This window comes from Girardinichthys multiradiatus, chromosome X (assembly GCF_021462225.1).
Source record: "Girardinichthys multiradiatus isolate DD_20200921_A chromosome X, DD_fGirMul_XY1, whole genome shotgun sequence".
NCBI lineage: Eukaryota > Metazoa > Chordata > Actinopteri > Cyprinodontiformes > Goodeidae > Girardinichthys > Girardinichthys multiradiatus.
Window position 1 is genome coordinate 37,220,809 of NC_061817.1, and position 17,806 is coordinate 37,238,614.

General features: G+C 39.1%; 1 protein-coding gene and 1 long non-coding RNA gene across 13 annotated transcripts in view; one reads left to right on the plus strand and one right to left on the minus strand.

Moving 5' to 3' along the window:
• LOC124862796 overlaps positions 1 to 17,806 on the plus strand; it is a 139,885-nt gene that overhangs the window by 16,081 nt on the left and 105,998 nt on the right. The window contains exon 6 of one of the 12 annotated variants that reach the window (XR_007037007.1): positions 16,286 to 17,448. The exons of the other annotated variants lie outside the window; for them this stretch is intronic. This is a non-coding gene — a long non-coding RNA (uncharacterized LOC124862796). Of the gene's footprint in view, positions 1 to 16,285; positions 17,449 to 17,806 lie in introns of those variants that run through there. 12 annotated transcript variants of the gene reach the window in all.
• The window catches only part of LOC124862795 (glutamate receptor ionotropic, NMDA 2C-like), a 102,905-nt gene that overhangs the window by 5,537 nt on the left and 79,562 nt on the right, over positions 1 to 17,806 (minus strand). The window contains exons 6-10 of the mRNA XM_047356923.1: positions 7,811 to 7,979; positions 4,113 to 4,266; positions 3,592 to 3,717; positions 1,671 to 1,900; positions 29 to 189 (exon numbers count right to left, since the gene is read on the minus strand). Of these exons, the coding sequence (XP_047212879.1) occupies positions 29 to 189; positions 1,671 to 1,900; positions 3,592 to 3,717; positions 4,113 to 4,266; positions 7,811 to 7,979 (840 nt within the window). The remainder of the gene's footprint in view (positions 1 to 28; positions 190 to 1,670; positions 1,901 to 3,591; positions 3,718 to 4,112; positions 4,267 to 7,810; positions 7,980 to 17,806) is intronic.

The following is a 17,806-nucleotide window of genomic DNA, read 5'->3' on the forward strand; positions in this document are numbered from 1 at the left end:
GTGCATATAACTCTTGGCAGACACCTACCCTGTTTTAAGGCTGTTAAGAGCGTCCTCTACTCCTTTTTGGTTGTATTTGACCATGTGGGAGTGCATCTCTGGGTAGTTACTCCTTATGTTGCGCTCTGTGCTGCCATTTGGGACTGTACCAAAGCGGAATGGAGGATACTGCTCCTGTGGCTTTTGAAACTGTTGAAGGATGTGGAATAACATTTTATATTTACAAACGTGTTTCTTGTGCCCATGTAACAAAACAAAAAATGGCTTCATCCATTTACATATTATTCCATGCACATTGTTTGACATATATGCAGGTGATGAAATAGTTTGACCCATTTCAGAGACACACTAACATTAACTGCATTGGCAGTTGTTATTTATGACAGACTGTTTCAGTGTTTTGTATGGTTATCCTGCAGGCTTCTGTGTTTTGTTAATTGGCACATCTAACATCAGTATAATAGAAATGAACTTAAAAGTCCAGGATGTTGTGTCCACAGGGATCCGGACTTCCTTCATCCTTCCGTTGTCTTTTCTAAAAAAGAACTTTCCCTTTCGGCAGTACTATATGCATTTAATTATCACAGAAAGTAGGACGGGTGGGAATACAGGAATTGACTTTTCATTAAGCTTAAGCAAATGCTTTCAGAGTCCATATGTTAAATAATTAGTACCTATATAAAAAACCCAAAAATACATCTACGGCTGTGCAGTTCTATAAATATGTTCTGGTAATGTACTTGTAGCAATTACTTAGGCGTGTGGTTTGCCGTATCATGGAATTATCCTTTCAGGTAAATCTGAATACTAGAGTTAGGCCACATTGCAGGTGGCTTTTGGAAATTAATTTGCTTGCATGGAGCTGTTTTTGACATGTTGCAAAAATTCTGGTACATCAACCACACTTGACAAATGTGGTTGATCTCAGTCACTCACTTGTGAGGACATTTCTTGTCAGTTAAGAAGTGTTAATCCAGAAACTGCACATGTCTAACACTGCAGTGTTTACTAGCCAAGGTCACTTTACGTGCCTTTGTGCTGTACCTTATTTCCATATTTCTGCCCTGAGGAGTTTAGCGCAGCTGGTCAAACAGCAGTTCAGTGCTACATTCCTACAGCGTTACCACATACAGAATGATGTTGGATAATCTATGGAGTCACTGTCACAAGAGCTTTGTTTCTTGCACTGCATTGCAGAATTGGTGAATAATGAAAAGAGAATTACTAGTGACTTTCCTAGAATCTTAATGAGCAGTTGGACAGCTTGGTCTTTTCCCCCAAAAGTCTGTTTAATTTCCTTAACTGACTGAAAGCAAAGGGACTACAAATCACTTTTTGTGCTGACAGTTTAACACAGATTTCCTCATCAATAGCTCTTTATAATATGTCCCCAGGGCGAAACAAATATGGATAATACCAGGGAATTACAACCTGTTTACCAATAAAATTGTATATCTACTAATTTCTGTTAACATCTGATTATAAATAATAATGTAATTTTATGTTTTCACTGTTGGCTCCAGCACATTATTTACAATTTATAACAGCAGCATATATTGTTTACACACTTAAAAATAGACATCCTTATTTTTTAGTTTGCACATCAACAAACAACAACAAGCAGCAATCTATTGCTAAGACTATCTATTGTCTAAGACAAAAGTCTGTACCTTTTTGTCACTCAGTCCGGAAACGGTGTCGATGTATTGCTCCTGGATCATAAAGGCAGCTAAATTAGCTGTGTAGGAAGCCAGGAAGATGACGGCAAAGAAAGCCCAGACCAACACCATGATCTTACTAGTGGTGCCTTTTGGATTCTCAATAGGAACTGAATTGTTGAAGACAATTCCCCACAGTAGCCAAACTGATTTGCCAATAGTGAATGTGGGGCCTCCGGGATCTAAAGACCAAAGAAGACAAACGTTTAGTGGCAGTTTTAATGGGTTGTCTCCCAAATCAAATGATAATATGAGCAATTTTTCTATTGTCTTTATATGGCAAAAAGTAAGGCTAATTTCTGCTTCGTATTTCTAAAAGGTGATAAAAGATAATGATAATTCTGAAACTGGAATTAAAAAGTGCATTTAAATTCTGGACAATAAAATCTGATGTTTTTTTTTTTATAACTAAGATAAAATAGATAATTGTTAGAGAAATTACTAAAACAATGATTCACTCAATATTTCTTCTGAATGAAACACTAAAGAAGTAAAGAACCCGTAGAGATAAATGATCAAATTCATTTCTCCTGTATCCTTAACTTTTGCACCACATATCAACTAGTAGAGACAATGTCAGACAAGATTAAGTTACCAAACAAAATTGTAAAACACAAATCTGTTTTAAGTCTTTGGTGACTGATGCTATTGTAGTGTTTTATTACATTTAATTTATTTATTTTATAATACAGCAACCTAAAATATGGATATCGTCTGCACTAGCATGTTTTAAGACCAAAGCTGGTGTGTTACATAAAATATTGTGTGAAACGAAAGACCTAACCTATGAAGATCTGTTGGTCAGTCCTGGTTTTGCACTTTTTGCTTCTTTCATCCATTTCTGGGTATTAAAGGACCACATGGCGCTGAAACTTCAGTTTCTCGATTCAACTAGAATTGATTCAAAGTGTGAATGCTGTAAATAGGCTTTCATATTACATTTTCTCTTATAAAGCTCTGGTACCACTCAGAATCCGGTGTAAGGAGTACAGAATTATAGCTTTCTATAGGTTCTGGTCTAACAGCATCTGAAATTGATGCTTTTAGTAGCTTTTGTCTGCTTTGCATCACATACAAGCTCTCGTTAGTCTAATAATTATCATTACTCTATTACTAGAATAACACCCATTTATTTATATTTTACATGATAACTGTGTATTTGAAGTTGTGTCATAATTATGCAACCTGGAATGTTTATCTGGAATTTAATTTTCCAAAACCTTGTATTTTACTTGGGCGTTTTGCATTTCACCTGGACAGGGATGCAAACAAAACGCTTTCTGTGTGAATTCTGTCTAAAGTAGCTCACTGGGTTTGTAGGAATGTTGCTGCTTTGCAAACATAACAACCAAAGTCTTGCTTAGCTGCTAAGGGTGCGGGAGACAGAGAGCTCTCGTCAAGAAAATAAAAAGCTGACATTTTCTGCAATAAAACTGTTAATTGCTGACTGGGCATTGTGATTATTGTAATTTGTATCTTGAAACATAAATGCTGTATAACAGGCAACAGCTTTAATCCCTAAAAACGACTTTGATAGGAGTGTTTTACATTCATCTCACAGAACTTAAATGACAACTAATGCCAATATACCAATCGCCAGGAGAATGCTGCTCAGTCAGCTCAATCTTACTGGTTTTGTGGCTCATACACCCCTCTTTGTCCAGGGAACTGCATTAACATCCTCTTAATTGTTACTGGTTTGTCTCTGTAAATGATATAGCAGTATCCTGGCTAAAGTTCACCTTATTGCTGACTTCTTGCAGAAAGCTATTATGGTGCCGTGTTTATAGCTAAGCTCTCTCTTCCTCCCGTTAAGGCAATGATTGCCTTGTTCTTCACTCCTCTGGTTGTAAAGGGGTAACATAAGATTTACCTTTGGCACTGACCAAGCTGCGGTTATACCCCACTGGACTGCAGTATTCAAAGACAAACACTGTGATGGCCACAACTGTCAGACACATGACGAACATCATGACCCAGACTGCTGGACTGTATGGTTCTGCAAAGACAAACGGCATCATTTGGGCAGGGAAAGCACTCATACTTGCCTTATTTGTAAAGCAGAGCAAGAAGGGGAGATATTAAGTAAAGACAATTTTAAAAAGCTGAACTGAAGCACTTCTAATGCAGGTGACAAGAGTTTTTTTTTACATATATATATGTTTTTGCGGCACTAGAGGCCTTTATTTTTCAATTTTTCCAACAGTAGGCAGACAGGAAATAGGGGGATAGAGAGGGGGAAGACATTCAGCAAAGGTCTCCGGGTCCGGAACTCGAACCCGTGACGGCCGCTTTGAGGACTGTAGCCTCTATGCATGGGTCACGCGTTTAACACCCCCAGCGCCACGCCCGGTAGTTGTTTTTGTAAAACAAAGGTATCAGTTAGTTTCTCACCTAAAAAAGCTGATGGAGAGACAGTCCCGTTACTTCTAGCCACCATCACACTTATTCCCGTCTCAACAAATGGCACCGAAAAATCAATAATCTCTGAACGCTCTTCGTTTATGGTCAGTGAGCCAATAGCCATGTCTGCCCGTTTGTAGAACACCTGTCGACACAAACAAAAACTTTATAGATACATTTTCTTTTTGTGTGAAGTAGGCAGAGGGCATAGCATCAGACATGCTCTGCTGACCTTTTGATATACATAGCATTTATCAGTAAAATGATCACACACAACCTTTTTCCTTTGGGATTGATTTACTCTGCGCTCTACAGCAACCAGGAAGCGGCCGGAAGGAAAAACTTAACACACTAATTGCACTAATTGCCAGGGATCTTGCTGGACGGTGTTGCGTCATCCATGGTTAATAAAAGTGCTCTGTGTTTGTCTGCAATTCACCACAATAGTGAATGAATGCTTGTGATATAACTTAATTTTAAAAGTCTGGCTACTTTCATGTGTAATGAACCGTTACCAGACCGGAGCATGAATTACAGAAACTGTTAGCTGTGTGGGTCAAAGTTCTGACTAACGGAGCTACCTCATCATTTTTTCCTACCGTGACGCTTCTCCACAAGCTACACCTGTCACCTATGCAAGTCTGTCATCCACAGAAAGGGCTACAGAAAACTACAGCTTTACCTGTGATTTAGTTATTCTTCGATAAAATTCGATGTTGCAACTCTTTTTATGTAACTAGGTTTAACATGCTTACATTTGAGTTTGTTAACTTTAGGGTGTGTATCCATGTGCTATTTTATCTCACACAAGTCACCTCAGCTGCAGGTAAGGCACAGTGAATGTTGTATTGTTTGCAGTAGTTTGCACTGTGTTTAAGCAGGTAACTGTTGTCCATCTGATGTGTGGCTACGTCAGCTCTCTCTTTCCCTCCAACTGCTGCATATAAACAATTCAGACCTATGGGCCGTCAGTGGACACCTAAGAAATTGCAGCTGCTGAAAATCTCACCTTTTTACTGTTGTTCAGTCCATGCTGTGAAAGTGTATCCGCACAACAGCAGTGATCAGAAAGATATCACTTTTGTTTGGTAAGGAATGGAGAAAACGTTCTCCATACCATTTTTTAAAATTTGTTATTCTTTAGTTTTAGTAGGAATAATTTGGTTAGAATTGACCTTTCCCTTTCTATGTGGTTGTTTCTATAAAACTTATTCACAAGCCATGTTGCTTCATCTTTTTTCCTCATCAGTCTTATCAGCAAAAATAGCCCCTTTAGAAGCTGAATAAAAAGCCCAATGTTTCGGTTTATGGAAGGAAAAACAAATCATTTAAATACAACATTTGCTCTACGTCTTCCTTATAGGTCTTTGTCTCAGCATGTGATAAATTACATTTAAGTTCAGTTTATACCATGTATGTTCCTTTTTTGACCAACTCTTTAATCGGGTTGTGCCTAATTGAAATGCTGACAATTAGCCACAGTGGCTAATAGCCTTCAAGCCTGAGAGGAAACCCTGAATCGTATCTTACTTGTTCATTCCTCAGCATTGATGACGGGCTCAACTAGGGGCATTGGGTTCTCGTGGCTGCCTCGGTTTGTACGATTGTTCTCCTGCTGTTTTTCCATCTAAGAGGAACTTAATTTTTCTGGGTACAAATGTTCACCTGGACTCCTGGATAAGTTTAATGACATTTTTAAATTAAAGGTCTAGGATCCGTTGTTGGAAATTTGGGCCATGAGGTTAGTCAGGACAATATTTCACTATATCTTTTATGTTTGTCCATCTGGATTCCGTGGTTGAGTAAAATTGGAGATCAAGATCATCTTGAAAATATTTCAAAGGCATTAATTTCCATTTTATTAATTCAGTTCATTGCTTTTATAGAGCACCTATTCACAAAGAATGTCTTCTCACGATGTTTACAAAACGGGTCCGATCAAGTTATATGGAAACATACTGTATAATAGAATCAAATCAGTTATAGTACAGTGCAGTCAGTTTCAGTTTATAATATCTATAGATATCCACTTCGCAGGAGACTTTGCAGCAGTTCCTCATCTTGAGCTCTAATATGGTGGCAGTGAAAAGAAAGAACTTCCAGCAGAACCAGGCTCATGATAAAGGAGCCATTAGGGTTTTTCTTTACATGTTGCAGCAACTTTGTTGTAAAGTTTTATGGGATACACTTTCTGAATATGGCACTTAGTAGGCAACCAGTGTAATGTGGATGTATGAATAATGTGCATTCCCAGGTAATCCAGCTATTATTCAATTCACTTAAATGTTGTAGCTCATCTTATAAAATTTTCTTTAAAGAGCCATTGTAGATCCTTATGGCCAAAAAGACAGTTGCTTTAAGCATAAGACGTACTTTATAAATATCAAGCCCCCCACCACAAAAATAAATATGGTAAGAGGTGGAACTCGAACAAACTTGTTCTTACCAGGGTTGGGTGACTTGAATGTAAAATGATAAGACATTTTGTCTAATTTCTTACAATAACAATAAAAGCGACCAGGAAAAGTATTTAAAGATTTATCAGTTTTAGAGCCACACAAACAGAAATGCTACTTTAAAAATACAACATGCCCATTTAGGTAGAACAGTTTTACAGTTAAACAGCATCCCATTACAGATATATTGGAACTTAATGATGATCCTGTGGAGCCAACCGTAGGAAGAAACCCTCAAACAGCAAAAAATAACATCCCAGCCATATTGCCATTTTCTGAAAAAAAAAAAAAAAAAACGTCAAGTAGAGTTTAGCGCTTCGCTGATAAATCACAGTTCTGGTCACCATATTTTTCTCCCTATTAATGATAAACAATACAATCATTGCCCATTCCTACTTTTGACTAAAGATAGCTTTGGATTTGTGAAAAAGTTAATATTATTGTGTGTCATGTTAGAATTGGAGGCCCACAAATAGGGTTTATCGGTTGCTGATGCAGTTTTAGCGTCCGCCTCGCCTCATAGGAGAGCCATTTTCTGCTCTGTAGAACTTTTCTGCCTCAGTGGCTGTGAGGAAGCTCCCCTACAGTTCCCTCCTTCTGTGCACTAACTTATAAACACCACTTTGGATTATTCACAGCCTGCTGTGCCAGGTGCTTCAAAGCAACTTGTAAACATGACAATGTTGGTGGTTTCTTCAGTATGAAAACACAGTTATTAAAGTCAGCCCTTATAAACTCTTAGATCTTCAGTGATTTATCTCAGAGACTTAATTCTGGTGGGAACTACTGCTCACTAAGCTACACCTTACTAACCGTCAAGTTCGGGTTAAGCTGGATTGGGTTGGGTTGGCACTTGAGGTTCTGTATGTTTTTTTCCCCCACCTCAAAAATAACCCCTAATGACATAAAAATAAAAAGCAGAGCTTATTGATTCAAACATTTTGCAATGTACAGGTTATTTTTCTGCCTTAATGGTAAAAACCTTTATTTAAGAAACTGCGTTTTGTTTTTACTTGTGTTGCCAAGCATGCAAAAAAAAAAAAAAAAAAAAAAAAATCAGGAAGGGGGCAAACACTTGTTTAAAATCATTGTTTGGGAGTTAAACTGGACCAGCATTTGTAACTATTTTTAATCAACGTGTTGTTTTGTAACTTGGCAGTTAGAAAAACAGATTTAATAAAGAACTCAACTCATTTAAATAATATGTGAAATAAGGTCTTTTGTCATTCTTACCTCTCCGATCATTCCGTTCCAAATGCCCCTGACCAGCTTGCCGTGCTTGCCGTTGGTCACCAGGTAAAGGTCATAGGAGAACTTGATGGTGCGTGAGAGTTTCTTCAGAATATCTATGCAGAAGCCTTTACAGCACAGTTTTGTGTATGGCTCAGTGTGACCCACAATACTGAAAAGCAAAAGAACAAAACACAATATTGTTTTTAAGGCAAGATTTTTATACATTTTTAGTAGTTTGTGGTTTTTATGGATTGCTCAATTCAAATCAGTACAGCACAGCGTAATTTTCTTCAATGGATTTACACATTTTGCTCTAAAGAGATCACATCCAATATTATTTTTATATTAGGCTTTAAGCCCCTACTGCTGATGCAGCATCTCTTGGTAATGTATGCATATTAGTTTGGGTTACATGGACATGAAGGCTTTGTTCAACTTATGTTTTCTTCAAGGTTCAACTACAGAGCAAGCAAGATGTGTCGAAACTGGTTCCTCTAAATCAGGACTGAAAACTTTTTATTACAACAGCTTATCAAATCATATTGAATTTAATTATATAGCACATATAAAAACAACTGAGCTGTTTGCCTGTTTCAAGTGTGAAACTCAAGTAAATTTTAAGAGGAAATATATTTAAAATGAAACTTGTCGGATTTCAATTTGCTTCGAAAATCTGTATTTTGACATTTTGATTCTTTGATGCAATACTATATGTTTATGCTTTATTTTTGTCTTTCCTCTGATGTCCTGCCGAGGACATAAATAAATAATAAAGGACACAAATAAATAAATAAACTACCTTGAACGTTCACTGAGAGATAATGGTACAATGTGGAATATCAGCTGGGTTACTAAGGCATAAAGACTTCATTATTTATACAGGAGGAAATGTTTTCAATGGGAACATCATTATATAACATAATAATGAATGCCTAAGCGCTAGCCTTATGGGCATAGTGAAAGTAAAGTGCAGAAATACTTTAATGTGTGAGATGTTAAACAGAAACTGAACAAAGAGCAGGAATTAACTCAAGGCACAAACTAAAATCAATAACTGTACTGTGATTTGTAAATGAGAGTAAGGAGATCCACATGAAGATTAAAACACAGACTTAATAATTTTAAATAATAAGACTTTTCATTTAGAAGACTGTCTATATTTAGTTTACAGGAGTTGAATAAAGGGCCTCTCTTTTTTTGTTTCTGTTTTACAAAAACAAAAAAAGTTGTATATCTCAATGACCGGACCACCTCACCGCCTTCTAAAACTCTTACATTACATTAAAGAACTGTGTCACCAAATATTACAGGTATAGGGGCCTGAATGCATAGTACTCGAATAATTAGCTAAAATGTTTTGAAGTTTAATCAGTTCATTGTGATATGCTAATTGCTTACACTATTTTTGCGATAAAGACATATTTGTGAGATGTTGTGAGGCCCTAACTTGCATCATCCTTTACCAAAAAAAAAATTGTTTTGATGGGTTTTAAAGTAAAAACAGTAACCCATTAAACTAGATTTTGTCATCCCACAGCAACAAAATATGGTAGGGATTAATGTTTTCACCATCCAGTTCAAAAAGCAGTAAAAGAGATTTTGAAGTATTTCTTGTTTCCAACCGCATCAAAATATTATATGATATTATTTGTTCCTGATGCCATCTAATCTTTTACCAGCATACAGAGCCTGAATGCATGATACTTAATTAGCGAACAATTGGGATATATGATATAGTCCACTATGTCTTCAGTACATTTACACTTAATTCAGTTTATTATAAATTTGTGCGTTATTTTTTGGTGCATACATAATGTGAGTAATGAGTACTGGGCTCGTTTGCGTTCGGGTCTGGGCCACGGTCATTTGTGTTCGTGCGATGCCAGCAGTAGTCTGGGCTGGAGCTCGGGCGGCCTCCCTGTCTCCAACCCATAATAAAGGGGACCACCTCCTGGGCCTGGGTCCGGGGGGGGGCTGCCCCTCTCGGGTATCAGTACTTAGACCTGGGAGCATAGAGTATGTATGGGGAGTGCAGGTGAGTGTACAACATCCATTGATGTGTGTCTTTAGGTTGTGTGTGTGCGAGTGTTTTTATGTGTACGCATGAGGGTGGCAATGTGTGATTGTGACTCTGTGCGCCTGTTTTTGTGTCAGGTTTGGTCTTGGGCTGCTCCCTCTCCTGGATCAGCATAGGCCCCCCATCAAATATGAGGCCTGTTTCCTCCATGCCACACTCCTTGCCTGTGGCTGGTATCTTGGTGGTGTGTTGGTGGTTCTTTGTGTCCAGGGCTGGCTGCTTTGGTGTGTGCCAGCTCACTTTCGGTAGATGCTTGGCAGGGCCTGGGCCCCCTGGCTCTGTCTGGTCTCTGTTAGGGGGTGGTGTGCCCAGGGGTATCGGGTCTCTGGCTGGATCTGCTCCGGCGTAGATGGCTGCTGGCGAGGCCTGTGGGCTGGTTGTGGCAGCCCCCTGGGGCTTCTGCACTCCCAAGGTCCTTTAGAAGACTCCTCCTGGGGTTCCCGTGCTCTGGCGGGCCTTTGGATGTATGTCTTGGGTCCTAATGGGCAGGTCTGTGGCTCCCCAAACCCGCTATTGCATATTTTTATGGAGAAACCGGTCTTTTGAGCGAACAGGTCATTTGATTCAGGTGTTTACAGACACACAGATGTTATATATTGAGCTGCAGTTGCCACTAAATACATCTTGTATTTATTTGTACTGTGCACTTTTCAGTAACGTTGTTGTTGTTATATTTGTTTCTCCAGGTGTAGAAGCAGACTTCTAGGATGTTATCTTGTATTATCCTTATTTCTTTCTCTCTATTATTTTCTCCTTCTCTCCCCTTTTCCTTTTTGCCCCACCTATAATGCGGAGCATTCTAGCATTAGCTGTAATTCTCCACTTGTGAAAGTAAATCTGTTGGGCTTCTTCTTGGCATGTAGACAACAATTCCGAGTGCCAGACAGGACACGTTAAAAGAAATAAAAAAAATTTCAAGTATCCCTCATACCGAGTAAGAATGTGGCGACAGTAGAAAAGAAATGACAGCATATTAACTAGACGAGAGCAGAGACACAACAACATAAAAGTGCTGATCAAGGAGTAATTTTATGTTCAAGAAAATATACCACCAACACCAAACATGGTGATGATAGTGTTGTAGTCTGTGGCGGCTTTGCTTCTTCGGAACCTGCATGGCCTGCCATTATTAAGGGATTCGGCTTCCTACTAGAGGATATTTTTGACCTTAAGTCGAATTGCAGCAGAACAGTGATTCAAACCATAGCAGCAAGTCCGCATCTGAATGGCTCAAAAAAGGTTTTTTAATGGCCATGTTAAAATGTGTACTTTAAGTTAAGATGCTGTGGAAGGAAGAAGGAACAGCGGCTTGAAAACCCTCCAGTGCAGCTAAATTAAAACAATTCTACAAAGAGGAGTGGGCCAAAATCCCTCCACAGAAATGAAATCATAATTTAAAAAATGCATTTTGGTATTTTTGTCTGGTATTAAAATTTCTTTGATGGTCTGGTGGGGAAAAAGGCAAAACAGTAAAAATCTGTACGTGGGGAAATACTTTTTCTTAGCATTGCATTTTCTGATAAGTTAATGATTTATAAACATTTTAGGAATTTTAGGAACTATTTAATGAATAACACTCATAAGGAGATTTATCAGTTTTCACAGTGTTTTCCCAAAGATTACTGCTTAATGTAGTTGGCAGTGAATGTTAGTAAAGCGCAAAGTTTTAAAAGACCCTCTTTCTATTTTATCTCATTTTGGATTATGGCTCAACATTAAATGTTTTACTTTTCTTTTGTGAACCCTAATGCACATCCTGCTTGTGATGCACAGTGCGGTGAGTTAGGTAACTAGTAAGCCATGTGTGCAGTGCAGAGAGCTCGAATGGCACATCCCCCCCTAATCTCCCCTAGACCCCTCAGTCTAATGGCCTTTGGAACCACACATCATGAGCCAGGAGGCAATGGCATGAACAGGCGAGGCATCAAGATGGCAGAAAAGAACAAAGAGAAACAAATAAATCCTTCAGAGGAAAATCAACCTGCCACAGCAGACCATAAGTAAACAGAGTGGTGCCAACATGCTGTCTCACCAGCTGCCAGGGTTCATGACTGGGCTGTAACTTACCCATTAGCAATACATTAACTGTTTGGGCATAATTGCAGATGTGTGAGCCTAAATGTCTTTGTAGTGGCTTAAGAAAACTAAAGCTTTTTGCATCATTTAAACCATCTTGTAAATATTTTAAATATAAAGACTAACAATTTTTTTCTTGGGGGGGGGGGGGCGCTAAAGAGAATGTTCTATGTAATGTATAATAACTATCAATATGTGTCAATGTTAGGCTGAAATCATGGAAATTGTTGGCAAAAATTGCACAGCTAGCATAAAAGTTAAAGGCTTGTTTGTTTTGAGTTTGATTCAGAATCAGAGTCAATATCAACTTTATTGGCTAAGTTTCTGTCACGAGCAAGGAATCTGACTTAGGTTTCCACAACCACAACATTTGAAACACTTTAGAGCAGGGGTGGGGAACCAGTTCAGCATTAAGAGCCATATAAAGCCTATCCTGACCTTAAAGAGCCAAACAGCAATTTTAATATTAGTTACATAACACATTGCTTGCTCAAGCTGTTTTTTTTCTTTGTCCTTAGGTCTTTTTCTTAGTCCCTTAGGCATTAGTGGGACACCTGACAGTCTTTATTTTTAACAAGTGTCTTTAAGTTTGGCTTGTACTGTGTTGTGGCTACTCGAAGCAACTCTGTCACATGTAAGAACAGAACGATGTTTAGGCTTCACTTGCTTAAGTGTAGAAAAAACTGATTCACAGACATATGTTGATGCAAACATTGACAATAGCTTGAGTGCAGCCTGTTTTATGTTGGGGTATTTGTCTGTGGGCGTAATGTTCCGAAATTCTGTAATTCCTTCTCTCAAAGCACATTTCAGTCTGTCACTCTCACAAAGTTCAATCATCTCTAACTGGGAGGCTGCTTCATCTGTCACCAAGGGGGGCTTTAAACAGTCTGAGTCTGCAGTAAATGGGTTGAAGAGAAATGTCATCTGAGGTCGTTTTTGTTTTAGGTCAAAACCTTTCCTCAGATTTTCAGTCAGTGTTGCGTAGCAGGCTTTTTTCACCTCTGATGATGCAGTTGGATGGAACATGGGTCAGGTCTCCCTTCTGAAGATGGGTAGAGAAGAGCTTGAGTTTGCTGATAAATGTGAATGCACCAGGTCAGGCAGCATTTCTAAGCTTTCCTTAAAGATATAAGTTCAGCTTGTTCAGACGATTCAACATGTCGACTAGAAACCCCAAATCTGAATTCCATTGAGCGTCACGAAGCTCAGCATAGTTCTTCTCTTTCTTCTCAAGGAACAATGTTATTGGTTTCAACAGTTCAAAAAAACGAGAAAGCATGTTGCCTCTTGATAGCCATCTGACGGAGCAGTGGAGATGCAGATCACTGGGAAGGTCTTCATCAAGATCAGCGATTAAGTTTTGGAACTGTCTGTGGTTCAGAGCATGAGTGCGAATAAAATTCACAATTTCCAGCACAGGTTTCATGATATGTTCCATATTCAGCTTCTTAGATACCAGGTGCTCTTGGTGGATGATGCAGTGGAATGTCCAAAAATCTGGGAATCGATCATCAGCTTCGCACAGCCCTACAAGGCCATTTGAACATCTGTGGCTATTGCAGTTAATTTTGATAACTGTAAATTAGCTTTTTCAACAACAGTCACGAGTGTGTCTTTCAGGTCGATGCCCCGGATCCTTTCTTTTAACGGCACAATGTCAAGCAACTCTTCTCTAATTGTCCAATCCTCTAAAACAGTCCTTACAAATACTGCCAACTGTGGCTTGTCTTGAACGTCAGTCGACTCATCTAAAGCGATGCTAAAATATGGAAATTTTTCGAGATCTAATGACGTGTTAATGTCCGATATCCTTTGCTCCACTGTATGTCTTGAAAGCTGCAGGCCTGAAACAGAACGTTTCAGATTCTCATTTTCAGGAGCTAGGATAGCAGTAACATCATTGAGGCACGTCTTCACAAACTCCCCTTCGCTGTATGGCTTCTTAGAGAAAGCAATGTTCCACCCCACCTGATATGATGCTAATGTAACCTCCGAGTGTTTCATACGTTTCTGGAAACATTTTGTCTGCTTCTCTACTTGATTTTTCAAGCAGTTTACCTTGTGTTTACGAATTGTTGAACCTTTGGGGAACTCTTTGGCCGTGTTCGAACGAATAGAGGTGAAATGACGCTCCAGGTTTGATGCTTTAAAGTGAGATATTGAAGTCTGACAAAGTAAGCAAAACGGTCTCCCATTTTCTTCCATAAAAAAATATAACTCTACCCATTCTGGTAGAAATGTTCTGTTCTCCTCTTCATATTTACTCTTTGCTTTTTGTTTTCCCGACTCAGCCATGATGATCCATTCAGTGGTAGCGCTAGCTTAACTGAATTCTACCTGCGCATTATGCACGTTACGCTGCTTTTGCCAGTGCTACCTTTAAGTAGTGTGGGAAATTTCAGTATCGTCACAGAATAATTTTTTTTTATACACCAATTTTTTAAAAAGAAAAAAGAGCCGCAATGGAGCAGCCAAAAGAGCCGCATGCGGCTCAGGAGCCAGTCCTGCTTTTACTCCGGTTGGAGACAAAATGATACAATTAAGTTCAGTTTCTTTTAATTATATTGATTTTCTGCCGTACACAATGGCACATTTTGATGATACACAGGGCAAACGTCTTGACCAAAGTCATATGTAGAAGGAGTTCTACAATGGAAATCAGCACTTTTATTTGTCCAGATTACCTTTTATGAGAGGAAAAACACATTCGGAACAGTTTTGGCACATTCGGCTAAATTGTGCCGAAATCCCAGCTCTGTCTGGCACATTGCCAACATTTGTGGAATGAATATGCTTTATCTGATTCAGTCCAAGTTTGCTGCAGTTATAGTCAAGATGTTGATGAATACAACCCGAGGCTTCACCTATGACTTCAAAATGATTTTCATGGTGTTTTGCAATGTTCATTCAGAAAAATTTTGGCGAGGCTCAAAATATTAGATTTTATTTCATTTTTTTTTTTCAGTTTAATCACAAATAAATCAGACATAGTAACAGTTACAGTAGTGGTTCCAGTGAAAAAATATTATTTTATTTCTTAACTTTATACAGGTACCAAAACTTTGCATTTAGACTTTATAATTGTAGAGTTATACTTGATTTATTTCAGGTATGTAATTTCAGGTGGAAATTGCTTCTTAAACCCTGTGGGCTGAAGAGGTTAAGTGTAGAGGTCGACGGATACATCGGTTACATACATTTGCGGGTTTTTGTTGTATCGGCCGATGCCGATACGTGCATGCGTGGTGGGTCTGATCTGAGCAGTACATTGCAATATTACATATTCTTACCGTAATATCTCTCTCTCTCTGTGTGTATTAGTCTTTGACATTTTCCTTAGGCCTATTAGTGTGCTGTCTTCGCATAATAGATGGGATAATAAAACATTGTCAACCATCTGTTTAATATAAAAATTAAATAGAAGATGTAGAACTAGACAAAAAATATACTGATGTTTTTGTTTCTTTTTAAATAAGTTGTTGAAAAATTAAATCCTGCGTGGCAGCACTTCAGGCATTGCTCGGTGCAACACCTGCCATTTGCTGGAAAGCATGGGTGCAGATGCAGGAATAAAGAACAACACTTCAAATATATGGACTCATCTGAAGCGCCTCCACCTTGAGGCATATAACGAACTACAAAAAAGAAAGGAAGATCAAGCAGCTGCTTCTTCTAAAGGCAGTTCAACCCAGCCCACAGTAATGAAGACGTCCAATGCCCAAAGAAAATGGGCAAATTCTGATCCTAGGTCAACAAAAATTGATGCTACCATAACTGTGATGATTGGCACAGACAATCAACCATTTACATTTGTTTCTCATGTTGGTTTTCAACAGTTGGTGGCATTGCTAGAGCCCAGATACACACTCAAAACGGAAAAGTACTATTGTACAGACATCATTGATGATGTTCACACAAAAGTAGAGAACAAAATCAAGGAGCTGGTCAAAATAGACAATGAAGACCCCTATTTCTCATTTACGACTGATTGTTGGTCTGGGGAGACAGAATCCCTAATGAGCCTGACATGTAATTTCATTGACAGTGACTGTTAAAGGAAACAAATCATTCTCAATGTAAAAGCCATACTAAGGCTGTTCCTTAGTTTGCTGAAGCATTGTCACATTGAGACAGAGAGTGTCATGCTTGTGCTTCATGACAGCGGTGGCAACATTGGTGAAAGGGTTTAGGCTCATTGAAATACCTGATCTCAGCTACACTGCCCATACTTTACAGGTTGTTATAAATTAAGGAATCAACAGCTAGCGAGCGGTGGTGGACATTGTAGCAAAGTTAAAGTAATCTGCTTCCCATTTCAGCCACTATGTCCTGGCCAAACAACACCTGATGACGATTCAGAAAGATCTTGACCTCCCCCAGCACAGAATCATCCAAGCCGTACCAACACGTGAACTCAACTCTACATATGTTGGAGAGGATACTGGAGCAGGAATGTGCTTTGAATGTGTATGTAGGTGACGATGGAAAGAGTTATCAGCTGATCAGTGGACTCTTGTTTCCAATTTGATTGCTACACTGAGCCCACTTAAAAATGCTGAGAAGACCAAATGTTTGGTTATGGCGACGCTGCTGGATCCTCAGTATGAGGGTCGAGCCTTAGCACTGGGCACACTGAGCAATGCAGAAGAATGGATAAAAGAAGAGGCTGAGAAACTGGCTGAGGTTAAGAAAAGGACCTCCTTGGAAGGCCCAGATTCAAAACATGTAAGGGTGGAGGAAGAAAGGGAGGAACCTGGTCCATCTGGCCTGCTTGAACAAATGTGTGCAAGCCTTTTGGGGGCTCATGGTGAAACCTCTGAAGCGATAGATGAGCAGCAAATCTTTCAGCAACTGGACCAGTACCTACGGGAGCCATTGATTGACAGACAGACTGGTCAGCCACTGCATTGGTGGAAACAAAACACATCCTGCCTGCACCTTTGGGCACCACTGGCAAGAAAGTTCCTCTTTCCACCTCCCTCCTCTGTTCCCAGTGAGAGAGTATTCAGTGAGATTGGCCAGATTTATGATAAAAAGAGGAACAGTATCACAGGAGTAAATGCTGAGGATCTTGGTTTCCTGCATTATAACCTGCTGTTGTTAAACTTGGACTACTAAAAACCTTTAGTGAGGGTTTGGTGGGGTAAAACATCTCTCAGGTTCAGATGTACACATTTCTTTTGGTTTTTTTTTCTTTTTTGTTTTATTGCTATTTACAAACTTTCTCAGGTCAGTCGCGCAAGGCCTGGTGTAAAAAAAAACAAAAACAAAACTGTTAATTTTTGTTATAATGCTGTGTACAAATGTTCTGAGGAAAGTAATATGCAATACAAAGGCCTCATGCTGCTACAAGTGCACAAACATTCAATTGTTAAGATTGTTTTTATAGTCATATATATTTAAATGTTCTACATTGTTTGCTATATATTGTTAATATATTTTGTTAATGTTTCTTTTTGTTTAAATTGGGACTTGTGTAACATTTGTTGTCATTGTGTCATTTCTATAATGTAAATGGAGGTAGAAAAAGGAATATCGGCCTCAAGAATCAGCCCAAAGAAATCGGCAGCACACATCAGTTATTGGCTTGACTGAAGATCAGCTCCTCAAAGTCTGAGGCCATGGTTCTCGACCGGAAAAGGGTGGCTTGTCCTCCTCGGGTTGGAGGGGAGTTCCTGCCTCAAGTGGAGGAGTTCAAGTATCTCAGGGTCTTGTTCACGAGTGAGGGAAGAATGGAGCAGGAGATCGACAGACGGATCGGTGCGACTGCTGCTGTAATGGGGGCGCTGTGGTGAAGAGGAGCTGGATGAAGTGTTTGAGGAGAGGGAAGTCTGGGGGTC